The sequence below is a fragment of the Dermacentor silvarum genome, chromosome 4 (assembly GCF_013339745.2).
Source record: "Dermacentor silvarum isolate Dsil-2018 chromosome 4, BIME_Dsil_1.4, whole genome shotgun sequence".
NCBI classification, from domain to species: domain Eukaryota; kingdom Metazoa; phylum Arthropoda; class Arachnida; order Ixodida; family Ixodidae; genus Dermacentor; species Dermacentor silvarum.
The window spans coordinates 86,444,689-86,466,237 of NC_051157.2; the positions used below are offsets into that span (position 1 = coordinate 86,444,689).

Consider the following 21,549-nt stretch of genomic DNA (forward strand, 5'->3'; position numbering starts at 1 on the left):
ATCTGCGCCAAAAGCCTCTGCTACGGCGCGCTCGCTATGCTCGCTATGTATAACCGACCTAATTTGTTCTTGGTGTTTTTAAAAATGGCGGCGCCCTGCGTAAGCATGGTTCCCTTGGTTTCCTCTTGGCGGTCGCTGAGCAGAGCAAGGGAGCACTGGCATTGATCTTGTTTCGCCATAACCGTTTCATAACGCCCTTGGCGAGTTTGAGCATATAGATATATATATTTTTATATTAGTTATCAGGCAGTGCACTGATGGCGTCTGCGGCCTTCCGGACATGGCTCGCATCTTCGCGATGCCTGCGGGGTCGCCGAGTCGTAGTAAAACGAGCGCATCTCTTCTCTTTTCAAACCCCTGAAGGAGCTGCGAAATTTTGCTCCACGTATGTAGATTTCTATGTTGCCATTCACATGTACTTGTGTAGCAAACCGCTCAAATTATTGTTACCATTACGTGATTGTTTCGTCAAGTTGCACACACTGTTGTTAAAAACATTCACACACTTTTGCACGCTTTTATCCAATACTTCTTCAAAATTTGAGTCCTTCAGCATGCATCTTGCAGCTTGTGACCGAATGACAGCCACTAGTAATCCTCGTTCTCGTTTCGGCAGTGCGGAGTTGCAGATTGAGGGGGTCATAACTGCTAAGTTACGGTCGGTACGGCGTCACGTTTTGCAAGACCTGCACAATCGGCGCAGCTGGATCTAATGTAAATCTCTCTCAAGAACTTTGTAGAAAAAGTAGCAGGTTACTGACCGCAAGTAACTGTAATTTCAGTGTGGCATTATGGATTTTTTTTTTTTTTTTTCATTCATAACAAATCTTTTTCGGAATGTCTGTTGAGGTTTCAGTAGGTTCCGTTGCAGCATACACACAATGTTCCTCTTTCCAATTTCAGTCACATCTCCAGAAAAGATGGTGCCACAGCATCGAAAGAACCACCTGACAGTATCGGTGGCCCTGAATACTTCAAGTCGCTTTATTATTCATTGCACGAAACATCGGCGCACTCAACACCTTCTCAAATCGAAGCTGCTACAGACGAGAGCCCAGGAGCTGCTGTCTTTCAGGTTCCCAACATTGCTGGACTGGAAAGTGATGACCTCAGCACATTGCAAAATGAACTTGCCCGTGAAACCAAGTTGGATGCACTGTCAACAAACATTGATGCAGAGTTTCTTGATGAGATGGGACCTGCTCTTCCAAAGGCTTTCAACCTGGCCGCATATGCCAACAAGTCCGCCACAGTGCAGCGGTTTGTGCAACTTGGTGTTGACTTGTCAGTGTTGGAAAAGAAAGGCCTTGGGCAGGAGATAATCGAACTTGACTTTGAAAAGGATGTGGAGCCAGTGATTCGGTTCCTCACATCACATGGTGTGCCAGCTGAGCGGCTTGGTTGGTGGTTCACTAAAAATCCATATCTGTTCAGGGTAAGATTGTATCCAATCCTTCATTGCAGCTTTCTAGGAGATTGTGTGCCCGAGTTGGCAAAGTAGACAAGTGCATAAGTGCTTTTCCTCTCAAGGCAGCTGTAGCATTACTAGTTGTGTTATTATTTCCTGGAAGCCTATTTTACAAGGCATACCTCTCGTCAGACTTGCTGTGTAGTTAAACTGCTTTTCAGTCACTTCATCAGATTTAAAGCTGACCAGGCGTTGCACAATATTGGTGAGAAACCTTGCCATTCAAATTTACAAATGCCTCCAACAAACATTTTCTGGTTGGATTCTCTGGTAACGTGTGTTTAAAGGAGTACTGAAATCAAAATCTCATGTTCTCTCTTGCACTGTAGGCAGTAGATATGGTATTAGTAGGGTTCTGCCTTTTTAGATTAATTCGATGAAATCCGAAAAACAATTTCCGGTAAAAAAATTGCAATTCAGACTTGCCCGAAAAATCTAAAATCAAGAAAGGTACTGGTTTGGGCTTGCTGAAATCAAGGCCCTCAATTGCCGACCTTGCCATGACAGCTTTAGAGAAGAAGTATGAGAAGCTGAAGGTGCTCTTTAGAACAACAAACCCCTTATACACATCATCATCATCAGCCTATATTTATGTCCACTGCAGTGGCGCACCGAAGGGGGGGGGGGGTTTCGGGGGTTGTAACCCCCCCCCCCCTGAGGCCGACTTAACCCCCCTCTTTTGTTTAACCCCTTTTCTTTCTTTGCGCATTTGAGTACTGCAACTAAGATGTAAGACGCACAATCGTCTGCACACTCACAAAAAGCGCATTTTTTGACAATTTCCCGTGAAGAAATTGAAATTAGTGCTATTTAGATGGTATTGGCAAACTGTCAACCCCCCCTTGGCAGAGATCCTGGGTGCGCTACTGGTCCACTGTCTATATTTATTATTTATTATATCTATAGACAGGGTATATTTATTACCCCTGTCTTGCGCTAGCTGATTCCAACCTGCACCTGCAAATTTTCTAACTTCATCGCCCCACCTAGTTTTCTGCCGTCCTCGACTGCGCTTCCCTTCTCTTGGTATCCATTCTGTAACTCTAATGGTCCACCGGTTATCCATCCTACGCATTACATGGCCTGCCCAGCTCCATTTTCCTCGCTTAATGTCAACTAGAATATCAGCTATCCCCATTTTTTCTCTGATCCACACCGCTATGTTCCTGTCTCTTAACGTTAGGCCTAACATTTTTCGTTCCATCGCTCTTTGTGCGGTCCTTAACTTGTTCTCGGGATTCTTTGTTAACCTCCAAGTTTCTGCCCCATATGTTAGCACCGGTAGAATGCAATGATTGTACGCTTTTCTTTTCAACGACAGTGGTAAGCTCCCAGTCAGGAGTTGGCAATGCCTGCCGTATGCACTCCAACCCAATTTTATTCTTCTGTAAATTTCTTTCTCATGATCAGGGTCTCCTGTGAGTAATTGACCTAGATAAACATACTCCTTTACAGACTCTAGAGGCAGACTGGCGATCCTGAATTCATGTTCCCTTGCCCGGCTATTGAACATTATGTTTGTCTTCTGTGTATTAATCTTCAATCCCACTCTTACACTTTCTCGGTTAAGGTCTTCAATCATTTGCTGTAATTCATCCCCATTGTTGCTGAGGTATTCGCCATTGATCCTCACTCATAAGCCTTCCCCAGTCTAAGAGCTTGAATACTTCTTCTAAGCATGCAGTGAATATCATTGGAGAGATTGTGTCTCCTTGCCTGACCCTTTTCTTGATAGGTATCTTTCTACTTTTCTTGTGGATAACCAAGGTTGCTGTGCAATCCTTGTAGATATTTGCCAAGATGTTCACGTATGCCTCCTGTACTCCTTGATTATGCAGTGCCTCTGTGACTGCTGGTATCTATACTGAATCAAATGCTTTTTCATAATCTATGAAAGCCATATAGAGAGGTTGATTGTACTCCGTAGATTTCTCTATTACCTGATTGATGACATGGATATGATCCATCGTAGAATATTCCTTCCTGAAGCCAGCATGTTCTCTTGGTTGGCTGAAGTCGAGTGTTGCCCTGATACCATTGGAAATTATCTTCGTGAATATTTTATACAATACTGAAAGCAAGCTAATGAGTCTATAGTTCTTCAATTCTTTAACGTCTGCCTTAAAGAATTGAAGAATTATAGACCCATTAGCTTTCTTACACACAATCTGTTCATAAAGCTGAGGTTCTTAAATAAATATTCAAATGAACCACACTGAATATTTAAGAAACTAGAAGTTTGGTCTACTCTTTTGCATGATATGTACCATGCATGAATTGCCATGCATGCCTGCAGATGCCAAGTCAATGGAATAACGCATCCATGACTACCTTTGTGTGAATGTCAACTGCATGTTTGACATTGTAGATGACGAGAAGCGCTGTGAAGTCATGAACAGCTTCCAAACTATGGAGCTGTTGCAAGAAAGTGGAGCCATGCTGCGCAGTGAAACATTTCTCATAACTTGCACTACACCAGTGAGTCATTGTGGTACAACGCTCTTATCGTGAACCCATACATGAAGGCAGTGGGTATAAATAATGTTGCCAACCGCCACCTCCAGGACTACAGTCATGAACTGCCACCAGTGTTCGACATGTATGAACCGTTCCTTTCTGCCGTTTTACCACTGTGACATTGCTGTGCCTTGCTGGAAAGAGAGTTTTCAGAATGTCAGGCATATGCTGTTGAAGAAATTGCTGAGCCTCTAGTTTTCTGTAGGATACTGTGCAGACTAGCATACTGCACTTTCACATACTGCACTGGATGTACTGGCTTTTCCTGTACCCATCGTGAATGTTGGAAGTGCTTTGTTGATGTCATGTTTTGCAAAATGGAAGCCTGCGCCGCAAGGACCGATTCTAACATGGTAAATATAGGTGCGCATATATTAGAAATTTCAAATATGAATAGAATAATCCCTGTTATCTGATCTGAGAATTCACTATTCAAAATTGTAAAGTATTCGTTTCTTTCAAATGTATAAGGGACAAAAACACTTATTGGAGTTTCGAGGGAGACAGAACGACAGATGTGTGGACTGTTCCAAATGGTTCTAATTTCCAATAATTTTCAAATAATTTCCAGTCATTCAATAAGAATGGCTCAATGTCAGGCAGAAAATATATGAATTTGTTTCAATTTATTATTTGGCACTCTCACCATGTTCGCATGCCTTTAAAACAATGTGTGGCGGTGTATTATTCCAGTTATATCCTTTCAGTGAATGCGACACGTACATGGACCTGATAGCATACTGTTTTCTTGTTTCATTACTATCATTGCCATGGTGCACCAGATAATTGAAATGCAGATGTTTATCTGTTACAAGCTCCTCACTTGTTGTGATATGTAAGTGTGAATAGTATTACATGCATGCGCCATTGTATATAAGCCTGATATCTATTCTTTTGTACCTAACTGACTACGTGCAAACTTAAAATTTCATGTTGCTTTAGAAATCAGAAAATATTCTGTATTTGGCAGTCGCTTTTCTCAAATATTCGTATTCAATTTAGAAATTTCACTATACAAAAACCCTTATTAAATAAACTGAAGCATTAAAGAAATTTGTAGTGGCAATAAATCCTTCTGCTATTGTAAATTATGACTAAATAAGCATTCCTGCAATTAAATTGCCCCCTGCCCCCTTTTATATATATATATATATATATATATATATATATATATATTGTATAGACTGTTTTTGAAGGGTGGGGGTGAGCTAAATGGCGAATAAGGCTAGCAAGACAGAAAAATTCAAAGTTTCATTGAGAAAGCTTTGATAAAGTCCATTTCCTGCATACAAAATTTAATCTGGAAAACGCCTTCCAATTTTGCCCCGAAATAAGCTCAGAAAAAGCAGAACCTAGTTGTTGCCTAGCTGTTGAGTACTGTGCCAAAGAATTATTATTCGTGCTTCTTTAAATGAATATTTTGAGTATCCAGAAGACAGGCACCATAAGTACATAATCAGCTCTGAACAGTGCATTTGCTAAAGCTATGGCAGGCCTCACGACGTGAATTTCAGTAGTGGAAAATTTTAACTGTATACGTTCCAGTGCTCTTCAACTTTTGTGCATACATCCTTGCACTTGATGCATTCTATAGCTGCCAGTTTTGCAGGACTTATATAAACTCCTGTGCCTACTTAGTGACATCACTCTGCTGTTAATTACACCAAGCTATGCACTTTGAGAAACCACAACCCCTTTGCTAATACAGCTATTAAATTGTTTATTGTGCACTGGATGATTCTAAATTGCAAGAGATTGTTGTTAATAACATAACCCAGTAGTTTAAAGAATAAGACAAACAAAATTTTAGCATCATCTCTGCATGTGTAACTTATAATGATCAAGAAGGCACAGTCACTGTCTGCAGTAATTACATTGTATGCAAAAAAAAAAAAAAAAAAAAAAAAACTGGAAGGAGGCGTTTTTACACTATTAGGTTGCCCTGCAGAAGCAGTGGCGGAGCCAGGGGGTGGTGCACCAGGGACGTGCTCCCCCCCCCCCCCCTCCCCTTTAAAAGTATTTCTGTCTACGCCACTGCATGCAAGGTGGTCAACCTCCCGCTCACGGCACCATTGAGCCAAAGGTAGGCTTGCAAACTGTGGGGATTATAGTAAGGGGAAGAATAAGCACCACCAGCTCCTGTGCTTCTGCTTTAGTTCCACTTCTAGAACGACGTCCACCATTTTGTGTGGGCTAAACGAGACATGTGAAAAAGCACACGTGCCGAATTTTTCATACCCCCTAATCTCCTTTCTCTTAATCCTGTTCCTTGTTGTCAACCCCCTAGCAACCTCTGGAGAACCTCCAGGTGCGAATCGATTACCTGCTGTCGAAGCGCTTCTCACAAGAGGCTGTGACGCGCATTCTGAGCAATGCGCCGCGGTTCCTCGCCTTCACTGTGAAGGACATTGACCGGCGCTTGGGCTTCCTGCAACGTGTTCTATCCCTGTCTGGTGCCGAGGTGCGCCACATTGTTACACGGTTGCCCAAGCTGCCAACTAGCAAGTTATTTGGGATCGAGGTAGGAATATCTTTTTTTTTTTTTTCTGGGGTGTACAGATGGCAAATGGGAGTTGGCCTTACAAATTGAGTTAAACACCAAATATTGCCCTGTTTCTAAATCACAAAGTGAGAAAAAAAAATGAAATCTGCGGTTGTTGATGGTTAAGACACTTTGCAACACCTTTGTCTGTTTACTTGTGATAGCAAGTAATACTGAAGTACTAAGCCAATGGATCAGCATAGCCTCACGAGGTTGTGTGTCTTGTGGCAAAGTAGCAAGCAGTAAGTGTTCTTCCTTGCCTTTGTATGGCATCAGCACCTTGCTATTGCTAGTAGATTTAATCACAGTTGATGCAAAGAATCCTCCAAGTTCTTTATATGTGTATGCACACATGTACACACACAAACACACATTTATTTATTTAACTGACATATTTATTCATTTTAAATTACAGTTCTTTCACCATTACGAAGTCACTGGAACATCTGAATAAAGGAGGGAGTATTGGCAGGTTTGTTTCAATGGCTGACTAAAGCACAAACCCAATCAGACTTATGAAAAAAAAAGAAAAGACAGGATTCAGAAGAAGCCACACAGTTGTGCATGAATATTTGAGTATTGCAAAAGTCTCATGCGCTACATCAGGCATGATCATGTTCATTTGCAACTGTGAAATGAAGGGGATAGCAAAGCTAATGCCAAGAACCAGCCCTGTAGGCGAGAGGTGTCGCAGGGCCTCTTTGAATGAAAAAGAGTTCATCATTATCGCTAGATTAGTTGAGCCTAGTTGTAGGAGCAAGACCTCTCCAAAAGCTTTCCAGTTACTATTGTCTGTGAAGAACTGCTGCAACTGTGTAGGTGCATGTCTTCTAATGTCATCAGTTAATGTAATCATGGGTTCATGAGGCTAGCAAAGCAGAGGGGACATGTGCCCTTGAGCATACATAATACAGTTAAACCTGGATATAACGAAATTGACAAATTCCCGAAAAACTTCGTTATAAAGAGAATTTTGTTAGTATATGCAGGTTCGTCATGAAAATTCGAAAAAGAAACGCTTACCGTATTTACTAGATTCTAACGCATCCTCGATTGTAATGTGCACCCGTTTTCCGTGACCAAAAGAGAGGGGAAAAAAATCCTTTACAGTACCGCGCACCTCATGCTTTCATACAGAAATACAACTATCGCTCAATATTTACTCCCAATACACTAAAGTTGCAATGAACAAAAAAGTCGCAGTTTCGCCCGAAAGGCGAAGCATAGATTGCGACAGAAAATTAGCAGACAGCTAGCAGAAACAGCGTCCAAGATGGCCATTTTGTCTTCAAGAGTCAATATGTTTCTTCATCGAAGCACTCATCCTTGGAGTCTCACACCAGGTACTGGATGCGTGGACGCGTGTCGTTTCACAAAAGCGCGAGGCGTCGGAAACGAAAAGCGAGCGACACAATGGCGTCGTAGCATCGTATAGTGTCACCTAGTGTTAAGTTAGTGGAGTGAAGCACAGAGACTTGCACAGTAACCAAAGAGTGGCGCTGCCAGCGCGTTGAAAAAAAAAAATGTTTTTTTTTTTTTTTTTTTTTCCTTCGGCAACATCAACTGGAAAAGGAGAGTGCTGGCTTGGCGGGCTAGGCCAGCTGCAGCAAGCGGTGGGATCAGGTTTGAATGAAGGGAGGGGCAAAGCACACACCCGCGGCAGCAAGGTCGCCGTGTCGAGGGATGCAGGTCCGCCTCGCACACGCTCGCTCGCACGCACACGTGCGCTCGCTCTCGTCTCGCAGTCGCCGTGAATTCGAGCGCGCCAAGCGCGACGCAGCCTCTTCGCATTCCGTCGCCACGGAGAAGGTGCTTCCGGTTGCTGCTCGTGCAAAAATGAAAAAAATTTGGGACGAAATCTCTAGGTTGTCAGCGGGAAAAATTCGTCATTTCGAGGGGGTCTCCCGCTGCCACTTCGTTACGTAGAGGTCTCAAACACGTGCTTCTATGGAGTAATGGTGGGGAATAAAATAACTTCATTATATCCAGGAATTCGTTATATGTAGGTTTGTTATAAGCAGGTTTAACTGTATCATCTAAAAATAAATACAAATAAAAGCATGTCGAATTGTGAAGCCCATAAATGAGAAATTGGTAGAATTGCCACATTGTTCATGTGACCTTGGTGATAAGAATGGAATAAACAGAGCAAGCACTGTGTGGCTAAATATGTGAAAAATCTCCCCTTAGTTGTGCACTGATGTAAGAGTGAAAATGGCTTTTAATATCTGTGACGAGAAGGAACTACTTAAAAATCAGAACTGGCACACATTTGCAACAAAAGCTGGGTGAGCATCGCAAAAGGAACAACAATTAATGTTCCATGAATCAACTTGACAAACTTGCAAATATTCTAGGTATTTGAGGCCCTCAATCAAAATTCTGTTGCCAACAATTGGTGAAATTCATATTTCCCTCGTATGTTCAACAAATTTAATTCGTCGGTTTAGCAGTTTCCAATTGATAGCACTTCTGCATTTCACATGTGCTTGAATAGGGTAATTGTAGTTGATACATGAGCTCAGAAAAAAATCAAATGTTGTAAATTTCTGATTTATTGTAATAGATGGGGAAAACATGAGAAAAAAATTAAGGAGCTTGTTCTGACAGAACTGGGTAGTGTTTGGACAGCAGATGCTCAAGGTGGTGGCATTGTTGTGTTTGACACTTGGGCATTTTTGCCTTAGGCTCTTTTCTCATGGCTTGCATAGGGAATGTAGGAAGCTAGCAGATAAGCAACTTGTATATATATATATATATATATATATATATATATATATATATATATATATATATATATATATATATATATATATATACAACTGCCTTGCCATGATGTGGTAGTTTAGTTAGGTTAAATGGTTGTTTGGCTTTGTTTTAAACATGAATCCTCAGCAGCTCTGATTCACTCCCACAACACTGGAGCTTTCTCCAAATTATTTGAACTTCTCACAGACCATCACTGCATCAAGGTGTTCCAGCATCCTGAGTTTGCCCTCCATGCAATTCCATGCTTCTAAACTCGACATTCTGCACTCTTCAGTTTAGCAAAGCAGATTGTCTTGCATAAGGTGCTTTGTTTCTAGAGCATTTCATTTCTCATTTCTCCTTACAGTATCTGTAAAAAGAGTTCCAAGCTGGGCTGCATGTTGTTTATGATCGAATGAAGGCATGCGAAAAGGGAACATGCATGCTGGCATTGTCTGTTAGAGAGGTATAGCTCAATGTTCATTGTCCCCTCTGCTTAGGCCCGTGTAAATTAAGAAGTTGCCCATGGCCACTGCTAGTGGACATGCGCACGGTGTCTATGTCGGCAGACAAAAGCAAAACGCATCTCCGGCTCCACTGCCGAGCTGATTGAGTGGAACACTATAAAAAATGCAGAATCAACACAGTTCTTTGCAGTATCCGAGTGCAGACCATAAGAGGCACTGAACAGAAAGAGTCTGTTGTCTGTGTTCCCACATTTCTGGCCTATGCGCAACACACTATCTCTAGGACCACTGGTTTACTTATATATACTGTCATGATATGTGCACTCGTATGTGTGCCCATGGGGAACAGTAGAGCACGGTTTCTGCTGAGCTTTCGTCTACGATAAAATGCTGGTGTTCATCGCTGTCATGCCTTATTTTTTTTCATCTCTCTTCTTATGTCTGGCAGACCAATGCCTTTTCAATAAAGGAGGAGATGGGATTCAGCGTGGATGAAATGAAGCAGATGATCATGGTTTGCCCGAAGCTCCTCATAACCAGTGAGTTGTTCATTCATTTGCTGTGGCACGCAAAAAATGTTTAGCCCTTGCTCTAGGATCTTCCTATTGTGTGGCATAATACGTGTAAAGGTCTTTTCTTCTGTTGCTTTGAGTTCATAGCACCGTCAAGATATTGCGGACTCATTAATGGAAATTGCTATTTTGGAGAGGTAACTGATAGTGAAAGCACATCCATGGTAATTGTGACGTGACCTCCTCACTGCTGCCTGCTTCAGGATGGAACATGGATGTCAGCAAGAATTGTTTTGAACGTGTTAGTCACGGTAGTGCCAGTTTATTGCAGTGCTATGCTAAGTTCCTTTTCCTTGTGACTATGAAGCAGAAATAAGCTATCTTGTGTAGCTAGGGAAGCTTGGTTATCGCTTGTAACTCTGCGGGGCTAAAATCTGGAAAATTTTGGGTTGGCACTTAGCACACTGTACAGCCTTTCCTGCTTCATATATTTCTGAGAAAAATGTGGGTAAGTATTGTGGGTGAACCATATTTGGTGTTATTACTGCAGGAGCTCAACAAAAACTGAATGTTTGTATTCGTTATAATATAGTATTACTGATAATTTACGTGAGTAGAGAGCTCAAAAGTTTCATAATAGATGCCCACCTGTATAGTTTTGCCCATTGTATTGAATGGACAGAAATCTACTGATGTTCTTATTGGCTTTTGCTGCAAAATATGACGAATCCAACATTGGACTCCTTCGGGCAGCAATTAATTCTGTCCATTAAAAACTAAGTTTCACCGCATTTCTTGCATCTTCAGAATCATGAAAAGTGCAAGCTGCTGAATGGAATAAGCATTTTCAATTCTTCAGTGAGTGTTGTTAAGTTTACAGAATGGAGACTCCATGCGAGAACCCTCTAAAGTAACATCAGATGTGAGAGCATCAACTTTTTCAAGTCTAGAATACTTGGATAGCACCTTTTCAGCTACATAAAAAATATGCCTGATGTAAGCCACTGTAAAATAGAATGAAAGAAGTGAACCCACCACGCGATGACATACTGAAACTGCGAGCTAACACCCAACCGTCTACCTTCCAAGTCGTTTTACAAAAACACAAGATATTCAGACTTGCAGCACAGGTTCAATCGGAAATGTTTGAACATGCATGCAGCACATTTTAAATATTAATTTCATCAGTACCTTTGCTCTTGATGTACTGTTTTGAGGGGCACAGTTGTTCACACAGTGACTGAAGGAGTTCATTTTATTTCTTGTATGCTGCCTCATTTGGGCCACCATTGATTGACAGGGAAGCTTTGAAACCCATTCAGGCTAATCCAGGGCTGGCACTCTTGTCCTTGTGCACAAGTCTTGCTCACAGCTTTTGGAAAATGGAACTTATGATAACTCTTGCACCTTTTACACTTGCGTCTGTGTCCTCTGCAACGCATCTTTCAGTTCTATAGTGAAAGATTTATGATAACAGGAGAGGTTAACCTATTGGTATGCTTACCTAGGTTATGAAGAAAGTATTTACAACTTTCATGTTCCAAAGACTTCTACAAACAATCGTGCATGAGATGCATTGGAGTAATGTTAAGCAAAAATGCACACACGTACAGTTTGGCATACTAGGACTTAAAGGGGCCCTTGGACACTTTTTAAGCCTTACGGGTTGCATAGACTGATGGTTGGAGATGCTTCTAGCTTAGGTCAAAGCAACAATATCAAAATATTTAATATTTTAAGCATACAAACAATTCACTACATCGCTGGTGCTCACCTTGAACATCATCGACGTCACATCTCGCTGCTTCGTGATTGGTTAAAAACCAAGTTGCAGATAACCACTGCATTGCAGCAAAAATGTAGTAAATTAATTTTACTTTTGTTTGTAGTAATATTTATATTGACGCAAACAGATATGGCTGTACAGGTGGTCAAAATTAATCCGGAGGCCTCCACTACGGTGTGCCTCATTATCAGAACTGGTTTTGGCACGTAAAACCCCAGAAAGAAGAAGATGTAAAAAAAAAGTTACAACCACAAAACTAGGTAGAGGCGCTGGCTAATCTTTTGCCTCTGGGCATACCTCTGGCCTTTGAGCCCAAAAGCTTCTCTTCTCACTTTTCTACACTCGTGAGCAGCCTTGTTGAGCCTCGCTGCTTCATTTTGCATGTTGTTCTTGTGGTGCAGGTTTCTCATCTCGGTGCATCGTTGTTGATGCACCCTTTTTGTTGTTCGTGGTGATGTGCTGAACTAAAGCTCAACGGAAGAAAAGAGATGTTGCACAGTCTCAGGCTCAACCAGCATCATCAACACACTGGAGTAACCACAATGTGAACATAAAAGATGTAGGCAACCATGGAGTGTGAACTTCTGTTATGTAGGCGCTTCGGGCTCTTACCATTGGTATTGAGGTGTTACGTCAGTGGGTGAGAGAAATGGGGACAGAAGAGCGCGCAAAATTTGAGTTGAGGGCATGGATTTTTTTTTTCTTGTATTTTGAAATTTCTTGGCTAAATAACTTTAGACTGCATACCCCTATTGCTGGCATTCATATTGCATTTATCTCTCCAGCTGTCAATTTACACTACCCGCTAGCGAAAAATGGTGACTTGAAAAGTGTTCTAGGGCCCCTTTAAAGGACAGCTGCCAGTTGCCTTTTTTTCATTGAGGCATGGCACCTATGTATATGTCTTCCTTTGAGCCATTGCATCTGCACATTACCTAGGTAAAAAAAATTGTTTTACTCACTTGTCAAAGAAAATTTAAATATGCCTTTTAAATTTATCTGCACTGCCCCAGGTCGTGACAAAATTGTTGGTGCCTTCACCTACCTTCATAAAGAAGCGGGCCTGAGCCATGCCCAGCTGATGCAATTTCCGGCCATCTTGCGTACACGTGAATGCATCTACAAGCCTCGTCACCAGTTCCTCGTCAAGCTAGGCCGAGCACAGTTCGATGCAAAGGAGCCCAACTACGTTTCTCTGAAGGCCTTAGTTTCCGGTACTGATGCTGTGTTCTGTGCAAATGTTGCCAAGACACCTGTGGACAAGTACAATGAGTTTCTAAAGACGCTGTGATGTGTGTGGTGATAAAAAATAGAGAAGGAAAATAAACAGGGACCGGGCATCTCGTCTAGTAGTACAGTGAATGTAAATTATTGAGTCTTATTATGCGATTTCTTTTTTAATCCTTTCGACTACAAAGTTAGTTCTGGAAGAAAATATCCAAGATTTTTATTAGGTAGTCTGCTCAATTTATTATGTCCCAATATCCCAATCTAAAAATTATCTTTTATTTTAATAAATACTGCAAAAATAACTTCGAATTTCTCACTATATTGTCAGCGCCAGTACGTCAATTGGCATCATGGATTTCAAACTATGTATACTCGCATATCGGCAGCTGTGGCTTAGTAAAAGTTCTTGAAACTTCCCAACTTCAGCCTTTGGCTCCTTTAGAATACAGTGTAGTCCATCTTTACGATACAATATTGATCCACGTCATCACAGTAAGCTGGTGCGGGAACTTCAAGGCAGCAGCACCGCCTCTTTTGCTTTTTTCCCCCACTGACCAAGCTGCCTTTCATGGCAGAAGTGGCTTTTTTTTTTTGCTATTGTACATAGGCAACTTGCTAATATAGCTCAGCTATATTCCTTGATGTGTTAAGAGAGCCTGAGAAAGTGCAGCTAAACACAGCAGTTGCTCTAGCTGCCGCACTGCTGCTAGACCTTCATGTGCCTCCAGATGCATCTAAATTTTATTTAACATTTGTATCTTTTGGAACTGCTTTGACACAATGCTGTAGTCTCAAATGTTGCACATTTTTATCACTGAAAACACCTTCTCTGTGAGACTTCTAGGATACCTTGAAGGATACTTTAGAGCAATGTTTTCCAAACTTTTGAGAAGACCGTTTCGGTGAGACAAAACTGTCTGCGGTTGGGAGGCCATATTCGGTGAAGTTTTCTTTGTGGTGACCAAAGGTTTAGATTGCTGTTTGTCTTGCCATTTCACCGTCTGTCTCGTTGCCCCCCCCCCCCCCCAAAAAAAAAAACTAATATTACGCTCCGCATAATAAAGATCACTTCAAGGCCATATTATCACTTCCAGGGTGATACTATATATATGCTTATAATACTCTAAAAAAGAACGACATTAAAAGAGCATGGGCACGGAGACTGAAAAATCATCTCTGTTCTGGCAAGCAGAATGTACACCAGGGCTGACCTTCCTTCGATTGGCATCCAGGCTAAAAGTTTTAAAGCGAAAATGACAGCAACACTTTGATGAACAAGATTCTAAGCTACTTAATTTGGCAGGCCAGTTATCGAATACGGTAAGCATTACACTTCTTTTTTTGCTGGTATCTACCCATTCACAAGTGATGAGACATGCTAACAGACAAATCTTTGGACTCCTTTTTCTTTTTTTACTCTTGTAATGACAAAGATAGCCCAAGCATCACTACTGCCACTTGGCTCCTGAGAAGAAGACTGATGCCTCGGTACTGCAGCCCACACTTAACTAGGGCTGTGATGCACTGCACCTTATGCGACTAGGTTTGCCACTTACAGTCAATAAACCTCACAACACTCTTAGCAATGGAAGGTCTTGGATCAGCTGGTGAAGGAGCCAGTTGACGAGGTCCTCCCAGTTTCCAAAATCCCCACCCTTGCTATAATTGTTGGCCTTCTTGCACCATTTGCTGCTGGGTGTGTTCAGCTTGAAATGCCTCAACAAGTTGTTGGCCTTCTTGAAGTTGGGCCACATTGTGTAAATCTCATGGATCAGATCTTCAATGCCGATGATGCCCAGCTTGTCTGCATAAACGATGAAGGCGTTACATAAGTAACCTTCATGCTTACTCTTTTGTTCTCTTTAACATTACCCATAATATACCTTCCAATCTGTGAATATTAAAATTTTTAGAAATCTCGCTAAGAAAACTACTATGGTCATCGTCAGAGGGGCTCTGCCGGAACATTTATTGCGATAGAAACTATATATATGGAATTTTCACCATCCGTGATGTTCCGTATGAAGTCCAATTGCGATGAGATTGTGCCCAGGGTGCTGTGCGTGCGAGGGAAAGTGTGCAAGAGTGCGCCAAGGATTGCTCGAAGCCTTCCCGTGCACCAAATGTTGAAGGTCACATGATTCAGCACACGCTGTGTGTGTGTGTGGGGGGGAGTGCGCACCTCCTCCTCTAACCCGGCTGTGGCCGTGCATGGCTTTCCGCACGGTTCAGCCCATCCGCGGCCCACGCGCCCTTTCTTGGAAGTAATCTGCGGCACATGCAAAGGCTGGGTCATAGCCTCCTATGGCTGGGTAAGTCAAGATGGCTGGTGGCTTCATATATGCTGTTTTTCCGCATGCCTAGTGTTGGAGGTTGCATAATCTCAAGTTTCAGAGACGCTTTGAAGCGAAAGGCCGCAGCACTAAGCGCTCGCTCCCTGTTGCCGGTGCTCTTCGTCACGCCAACCGTGTGACAGCGATCGAGTGTTCGTGGTCATCAATTGAGATCTGTTCATGTTTGCCTCTGTGCACGTGGCATTATGCTTCTCATTTTCGTTAGTAAGCGAATGTTTACTGCAAATTATGCAGCCGATAAAAGCACGAGCCTTACTTCGTGTAGTCTAATACAGTCGAACCCAGATATATTGAATCTGAAGGGGATTACAAAAAAGTTAGATATAAAATAATAGTCCCTGAGGCAAACGGCGGCTTACCGACTGGTGCATCTGAGGGCCGCTAAGTTAACTTAAATAGTTACTGCATGCAACTCGGGAAAAAAAAAAACCAAGCACACTTTATTTACCTGCAATAAATTGCTGGATCACTTTCAACTCCATTTCCAAGTCCAAGTCGATTCTTTTTTTTTTTTTAACACTTTCAGCGGCCATCGCTTGCGGAAAATGAACTCGCAAATGGGCAGTCATCCCACACGACGACGCCACAAAAATTGGAAAGAAGGAATGTTGACGTTCGAGGTAGCACGCGGCGCTAGCTCGATGGGGCTGAACTGCTCGATGGGGCTCATTTGATTGCACACACGGTTCAACTGACTGCACATTATGTTCTCCACGTCCCGGTGCCAAAGGACCTCGAAGTGCATGAAGAAGTGGACTTTGAGGTCTTCGGCATGGTGCGGCGTTCGATATATCAAATGTGCTGGTGAACGGCCATTCTACATACGCGTGCCCCAGCCCTATGCATTTTCATGCGGATTTCAAGGGGATTTTACAGCTGTTCAATATATCCGGGTTCGATTGTACTCTGCTATCGCTATCATTGCTTCGCCTTTGGGACGAAACTGTGAATTTTCTTTTAATTGACTACATTAAAAGATGTTATAATTCATGATTTGTTGCATGTTAGCCGAATTGAGGTGTCATGTTATGTTTACGTAGTCGGCAGCTATCTAACCAGCAAAGCGAGACAAAAATTTTGCGCATTCTCAACAAAGGAGGTATATAACCTTCTTGGTTCGCAAAGCCAACTGCAACAAAATTTTGGGTCACATAACAAGCCTTGTTTCGGATAGTTTAGATATAAAGCAACATCTGTGAAAATGTTTAAGTATAAGTAAATGTGTTACGGAAGATTCTTAATTACGAGATGACTTAATTACATCATATTCGCTAGCCACCAAAGCACGACATTTGATTTATTGGCATCCCCTTTGAAATGGAGTGGCGACAAATAGTCACCTAGCCTGCTTGAATTAATCAGGTATAGTACTATACACGTGTTTCATTCTAGCATATTTGAATACATCTCTCGTTAATCTTTTTCTTCTCAGAACTTCTATACCTTGTATAGTCAACCGCAAAAGTTTATGGACCGCTGGATCTGAAAAAGAGCCGTCTCCGCAGCCTGGGAACACAACCTGGTATTTGCATTTCCAGCCTTTGCTAGTATGTGGGAATAACAGTGCTGTAAGGTTTTACTGGCTACAGTCACAAACAGCTTGGATATTCACTATTTACTATGATCCCGCAAGCTTTTGCAGTTCACTACCTATCCCTGTAACGGATCTGGTCGTATCAATCTCTTTCCTGCTTTCTTTCCACCAATAATCTAAATGTCTTTTGCATATCGACTGCTAGGCTGATGCTTCCGTCCACTTTAAATCCAAGTGCTTCTGGAAGGTGTACCTTACCTACCGGTCTCACTTGGTAAATGAATGAATGAATGAAAAACTTTATTGAATAATAATAATAATAAAAAAAGGCAAGGGAGCGGGAAGGGTGGGTCCCTAGTCCAGGACTCCAGTGGCCGTTGCCGTACGCTCAGCCTGGTCTAAGAGACCCTTCTGGATCTCCAAGTAAATACCTTCACATTTCATTAAGATGTTCCAAGTGGTCTCCGGAGTTTTGCTGCAGCAGACGCATACTTCACCTTGTTGCGAATATTTGCTCCAATATGTTTTTGTCCTTAAGCAATCAGCTCAAGTCTAATAAAGTTTTGTGAATGAATGAATGAAGCCTCAAAAGGCACTGCCCTTTGTGTTCTCGTACAGATTTTCACTTCCAATTTCTTTCTTACCATTCTTGTAAATCGCAGTGGTCTTTTTCGTTTTCATTCTTTGCATCCAATTTACTGAGTGTGTTTCTCACTTCTTTTTTGACGATTCCTGGTTGTCATATTTACACTTACCTCTGGACATGCTGCACAATCTAGCGGCGGCTCTGCGAAGCCCGTGCATACAGTGGCCCAGGCAGGTGCCGAAGAGGTTCACTGAAGAGCGGCACATACCCAGTGGCAAATACTCAAGTTGTTATCAAAGAGGGCACGTAACTGGGGGCCCTGGAGCACATACCCCTTGGAACATATCCAGTGGTAAATGCTCAAGTCTGCGTCAAAAAGGTTTATCGAAGAGCAGCGGGAAGACCCACAGGAGAGACACTGCATTGATCGAAATAATGCAAACGAATTGCGGGGTGGCTTTCTAGCCCAGGACCAGTGGTGGTCCTGGCACAAGCTGCTCGGATGACTAAGGTGGTCTGGTCGATGAGGTTTGCGCCATTGGACAAGTCTCCTGCAGCTCATAGGAATGGTTGGGGAGTAGGTAGGTCAGGGTTACAATCACACTCCTGAATGGATGTGGTAGTGCATGCCCGATTTACCACAGAACCTACACTCCGGGAAGTGTAGTGTAGGGAAGAGTCGATTTAATCGAACGGGGTGAGGAACTGCATTAATTCGAAGTCTTCGTAATATGATTTCCTGTCATTTGGACAAATTCGGTTGGGTAATGAGAAAGGTCCTCCTACCTAGTAGTATTGTGCAATTAGTATATATATAATATATATATATATATATATACACGTTTTATAATTTCACAAGACGTGTTGCATTTAAAAAACAAATATTTTATTTACTTATAGTTGCAATGTTTTGATTCATGCCTGATTTTATAAGCATTTACTTAAAAAAAAAAAAAAAACCTAGCCCTGATGCAACAATTCAGTGGGCCCAACTGGATAATTTCCACTCACCACTGAGTGGTGTTGAACCAATTGCATTTTCGTCACCCATAGGACCATACATAACCTCTTTGGAACCATCTTACCAGTTGTATTTAAATGGTAGCCAGTTTGACAAAATGGGTGGCTGCTTTGATCTGACTGGAGATGTAAATGCAACTGGCTACTCAGCTAGATTTTCATTGCGATTGCCACCTGCTTCGACCTGAGTAGTCATCCAGCTGAAAGTAACTGCCAGATGACCCATGTACAGTTGGACCTGTGTGAATAAAAAGGTTTGCAAATTCAGCTCTTAAGCACTGTTGATTACTTGTTAAAGAAACCATGTTATCTGATATTCATTCAATTTGAGAAGCTTATATTCGTACACAAATGTGCAAGATAATATTGCTTCACTGAGGCACCCCCAATAAATGTACCGTACAGACTCGTGTAAGGGCTGCACTTTTTTTTTTTTTTTTTTTACAATTTTGACGAGGTGCAGCCCTAGCTTATACGGGACCGAACCTTTTGGTCAAAATAGTGCCAGCACAGCCTTGACTTGTGCACACCCCAAATCCCTGGATATACCATTGCATAAGAGGTCAGTGCTCAGCTCGCCATCTAGTAGCGTGAGAAAATTCTTTATACATGTCTTTGTCTAAATTAGTCAAACTCTTCGTCCTGAATGCTGCACACCTCTCAAAATACTATATGCCAGCAAATTCTTCCACCCGGATGCTGAGTGGGCAGGCGTCTACAAGATTGCGACTGTACGAGGAGGAGGAGTTTTGCTCGGGAGGCGCAGTGCTGTGGGAGCAACTGTACCAGCCGCGTAGCTCTACATGCCACTTGGGAATCTGATGTAGGTTATGGCCAAGGCCTTGGTGGTAGCTTAGGCTTCCTGAATGTAGTTGGTCTTGACCGCGAGACTGACGAGAGGTAGGTCTCGAGGTGACCATTGTGGCCACAACACCTTGGTGTTGATGGTATAGGGCCGCATGAGTGTACACTGCTGTGGATGGAGCCCTTGGAATCCTCAACTCTGGCTTTCCTCCTTCCTTCAGAATGGTCTGGGTGCATATTTTTGGGAAGGTTTAGACTGCACATTTCCGAATGGGCCGACCACAACGAACAGCGCAAAACTGAACAAGCAAGTGACGCATGGCTTGGAGAGTGCAGCGCTGGCAGCACACTGAAAATCTAGGGAGGCGGCATGCTGGGACTTGCGTCATAGCGACCACCACCAGGTGCACACGTCTGCTTAGGTGCTGTTTAAGGGCTGTGAACAAAGTAGACCATTTAATTGCCAACTCCTTGGCTTTGCCAAGATTGCTTCAGTAGTATATTGGCCGCGAGATTGAGCGGAGTCGCCACTTGACAGACACTGGCTGAGCCACGCAGTGTAGATGACGCTTCGCAACGTGTGCTAGCCACACGTGTTTTGCGTTTTTTGGGCAGTCGCTATGCGTTTTTAAAGGGGCACTAAACGCTCTTTTTATCGAAGTGGAGAAACACGTTTGAAGTGAAAATAGGCTATTTCAGAAACACTTTGGCGCGAAAGCAATGCGTTTAACAGAAGCAGACTTATTGGCAATGAAACACCGCCTCCACTGTGCTCCCATTCCTTTTTCAATGCCTTGCACAGTAAAGGCTATGGCAGAATGGGGCGGGGCCACAACGCTCCGCCTTCGAAATGATGATTTGTAGGTTTTTCTGGCGCAAGGGCCAAGTTTGGCCAAAGAGCGCCATGACGAATGTCACTGGGGCACGCAGTTCAAATTTCATTTTGGATGTTAACACAGGGTTCGTACACAATATTTGGCTGGAAATTCAAGGACATTTCAAGGATTTCAAGGATGCAAAAAGGCAGAATTCAAGGAGTGTTAGCGTAATTTTATTTCCTCACATGACTTAGGAAAGGAGCATTAATTTCTCTTTCAAGAGCTGTTATCTCCGCTTCTTTTTCTTTGGCTGTTCGACGGAAACTTCGTCGCCTTTCTGGTGGCTCTTCAAGGCAGATTCCCCCATCGTTGCAATGTCGACTGTCTTCTGACATAATGCGCACATTGCTCGATAAGGATCGCTTGGTTCCGGTCTCACCCAGTGACAATAGTCCGTATGTTGCAGCCACGCAGGCTGAAACTTGCACTTCCCGCCTGGCATCTTGTCAAAGTAAACACACAACGCAAACTTCACTGAAATGGCGCGCACGAGGCCGACAAACGGCCCGACTATAGTACCTAAAAGACATACTAGTGTGCCGAGAGCGGGTGTCGCGGTAGCACCGAGTGTGATGCCTGCCGCCGCCGGCCGCTTGGTGCGCTGCACTTCGAGACTGTGCCGGACCATGCTGAGACATGGGCAGACTTCAGGCAAGACACGACGCGAGTCTCCCATTTGCCCGGCGATCTGCCTCTTATGTTCTTGTCCCAATCCGCAATACGTTCGGGGTCTGCGGACGCGCTGGGTAATGAGATGAGCCGTTTCTTTCCGCGCCTCTGGGAAATCGCGGTTTCGCGACCTGTTCAAAGTTTCTTTAGACAGACGAGTGCACACATAGATGCAAAAAACCCACTCACAATAAGAAAAGACTGCAACGAAAGCGGCAGCAAGGCGAGAAATGAACTAAGCATTGCAATCGACGCGTAGCAATCAACGCATCGCAAACGAACGCGAGTCGAACACCGCAGGATTTAGCATGGTGCCGACAGGCATCGCCGTCTGGTGGCCCGCGCCACCGTCCCGCGTTGGAGACTCTCGGTGGACGGCACACTAGAGTATATTCTAGGCACTATACGCAAGCCGAGCGAGCGATATGTCTCGC

The 21,549-nt window shown here is 43.0% G+C and overlaps 1 protein-coding gene across 1 annotated transcript; it reads left to right on the forward strand.

Annotated features, from left to right (window-relative positions):
- Positions 1-100: 100 nt before the first annotated feature.
- Positions 101-13,690, forward strand: LOC119450359 (transcription termination factor 3, mitochondrial). The gene is made up of 5 exons (XM_037713791.2): positions 101-385; positions 904-1,435; positions 6,273-6,506; positions 10,191-10,281; positions 13,054-13,690. Exons 1-5 carry the CDS (start codon positions 258-260, stop codon positions 13,329-13,331), a joined length of 1,263 nt encoding a protein of 420 aa, XP_037569719.1. The 5' UTR covers positions 101-257; the 3' UTR covers positions 13,332-13,690.
- The last annotated feature ends 7,859 nt before the right edge of the window (positions 13,691-21,549 follow it).

What these genes read in the sequence shown, in the direction of transcription:
- LOC119450359 (XM_037713791.2), top strand. Translation starts at nt 258, where the DNA reads ATGGCGTCTGCGGCCTTCCGGACATGGCTCGCATCTTCGCGATGCCTG. An exon ending in GCTGCGAAATTTTGCTCCAC is followed by an intron (nt 386 to 903) that starts GTATGTAGATTT and finishes TTCCAATTTCAG; the next exon opens with TCACATCTCCAGAAAAGATG. An exon ending in CCCGAAGCTCCTCATAACCA is followed by an intron (nt 10,282 to 13,053) that starts GTGAGTTGTTCA and finishes GCACTGCCCCAG; the next exon opens with GTCGTGACAAAATTGTTGGT.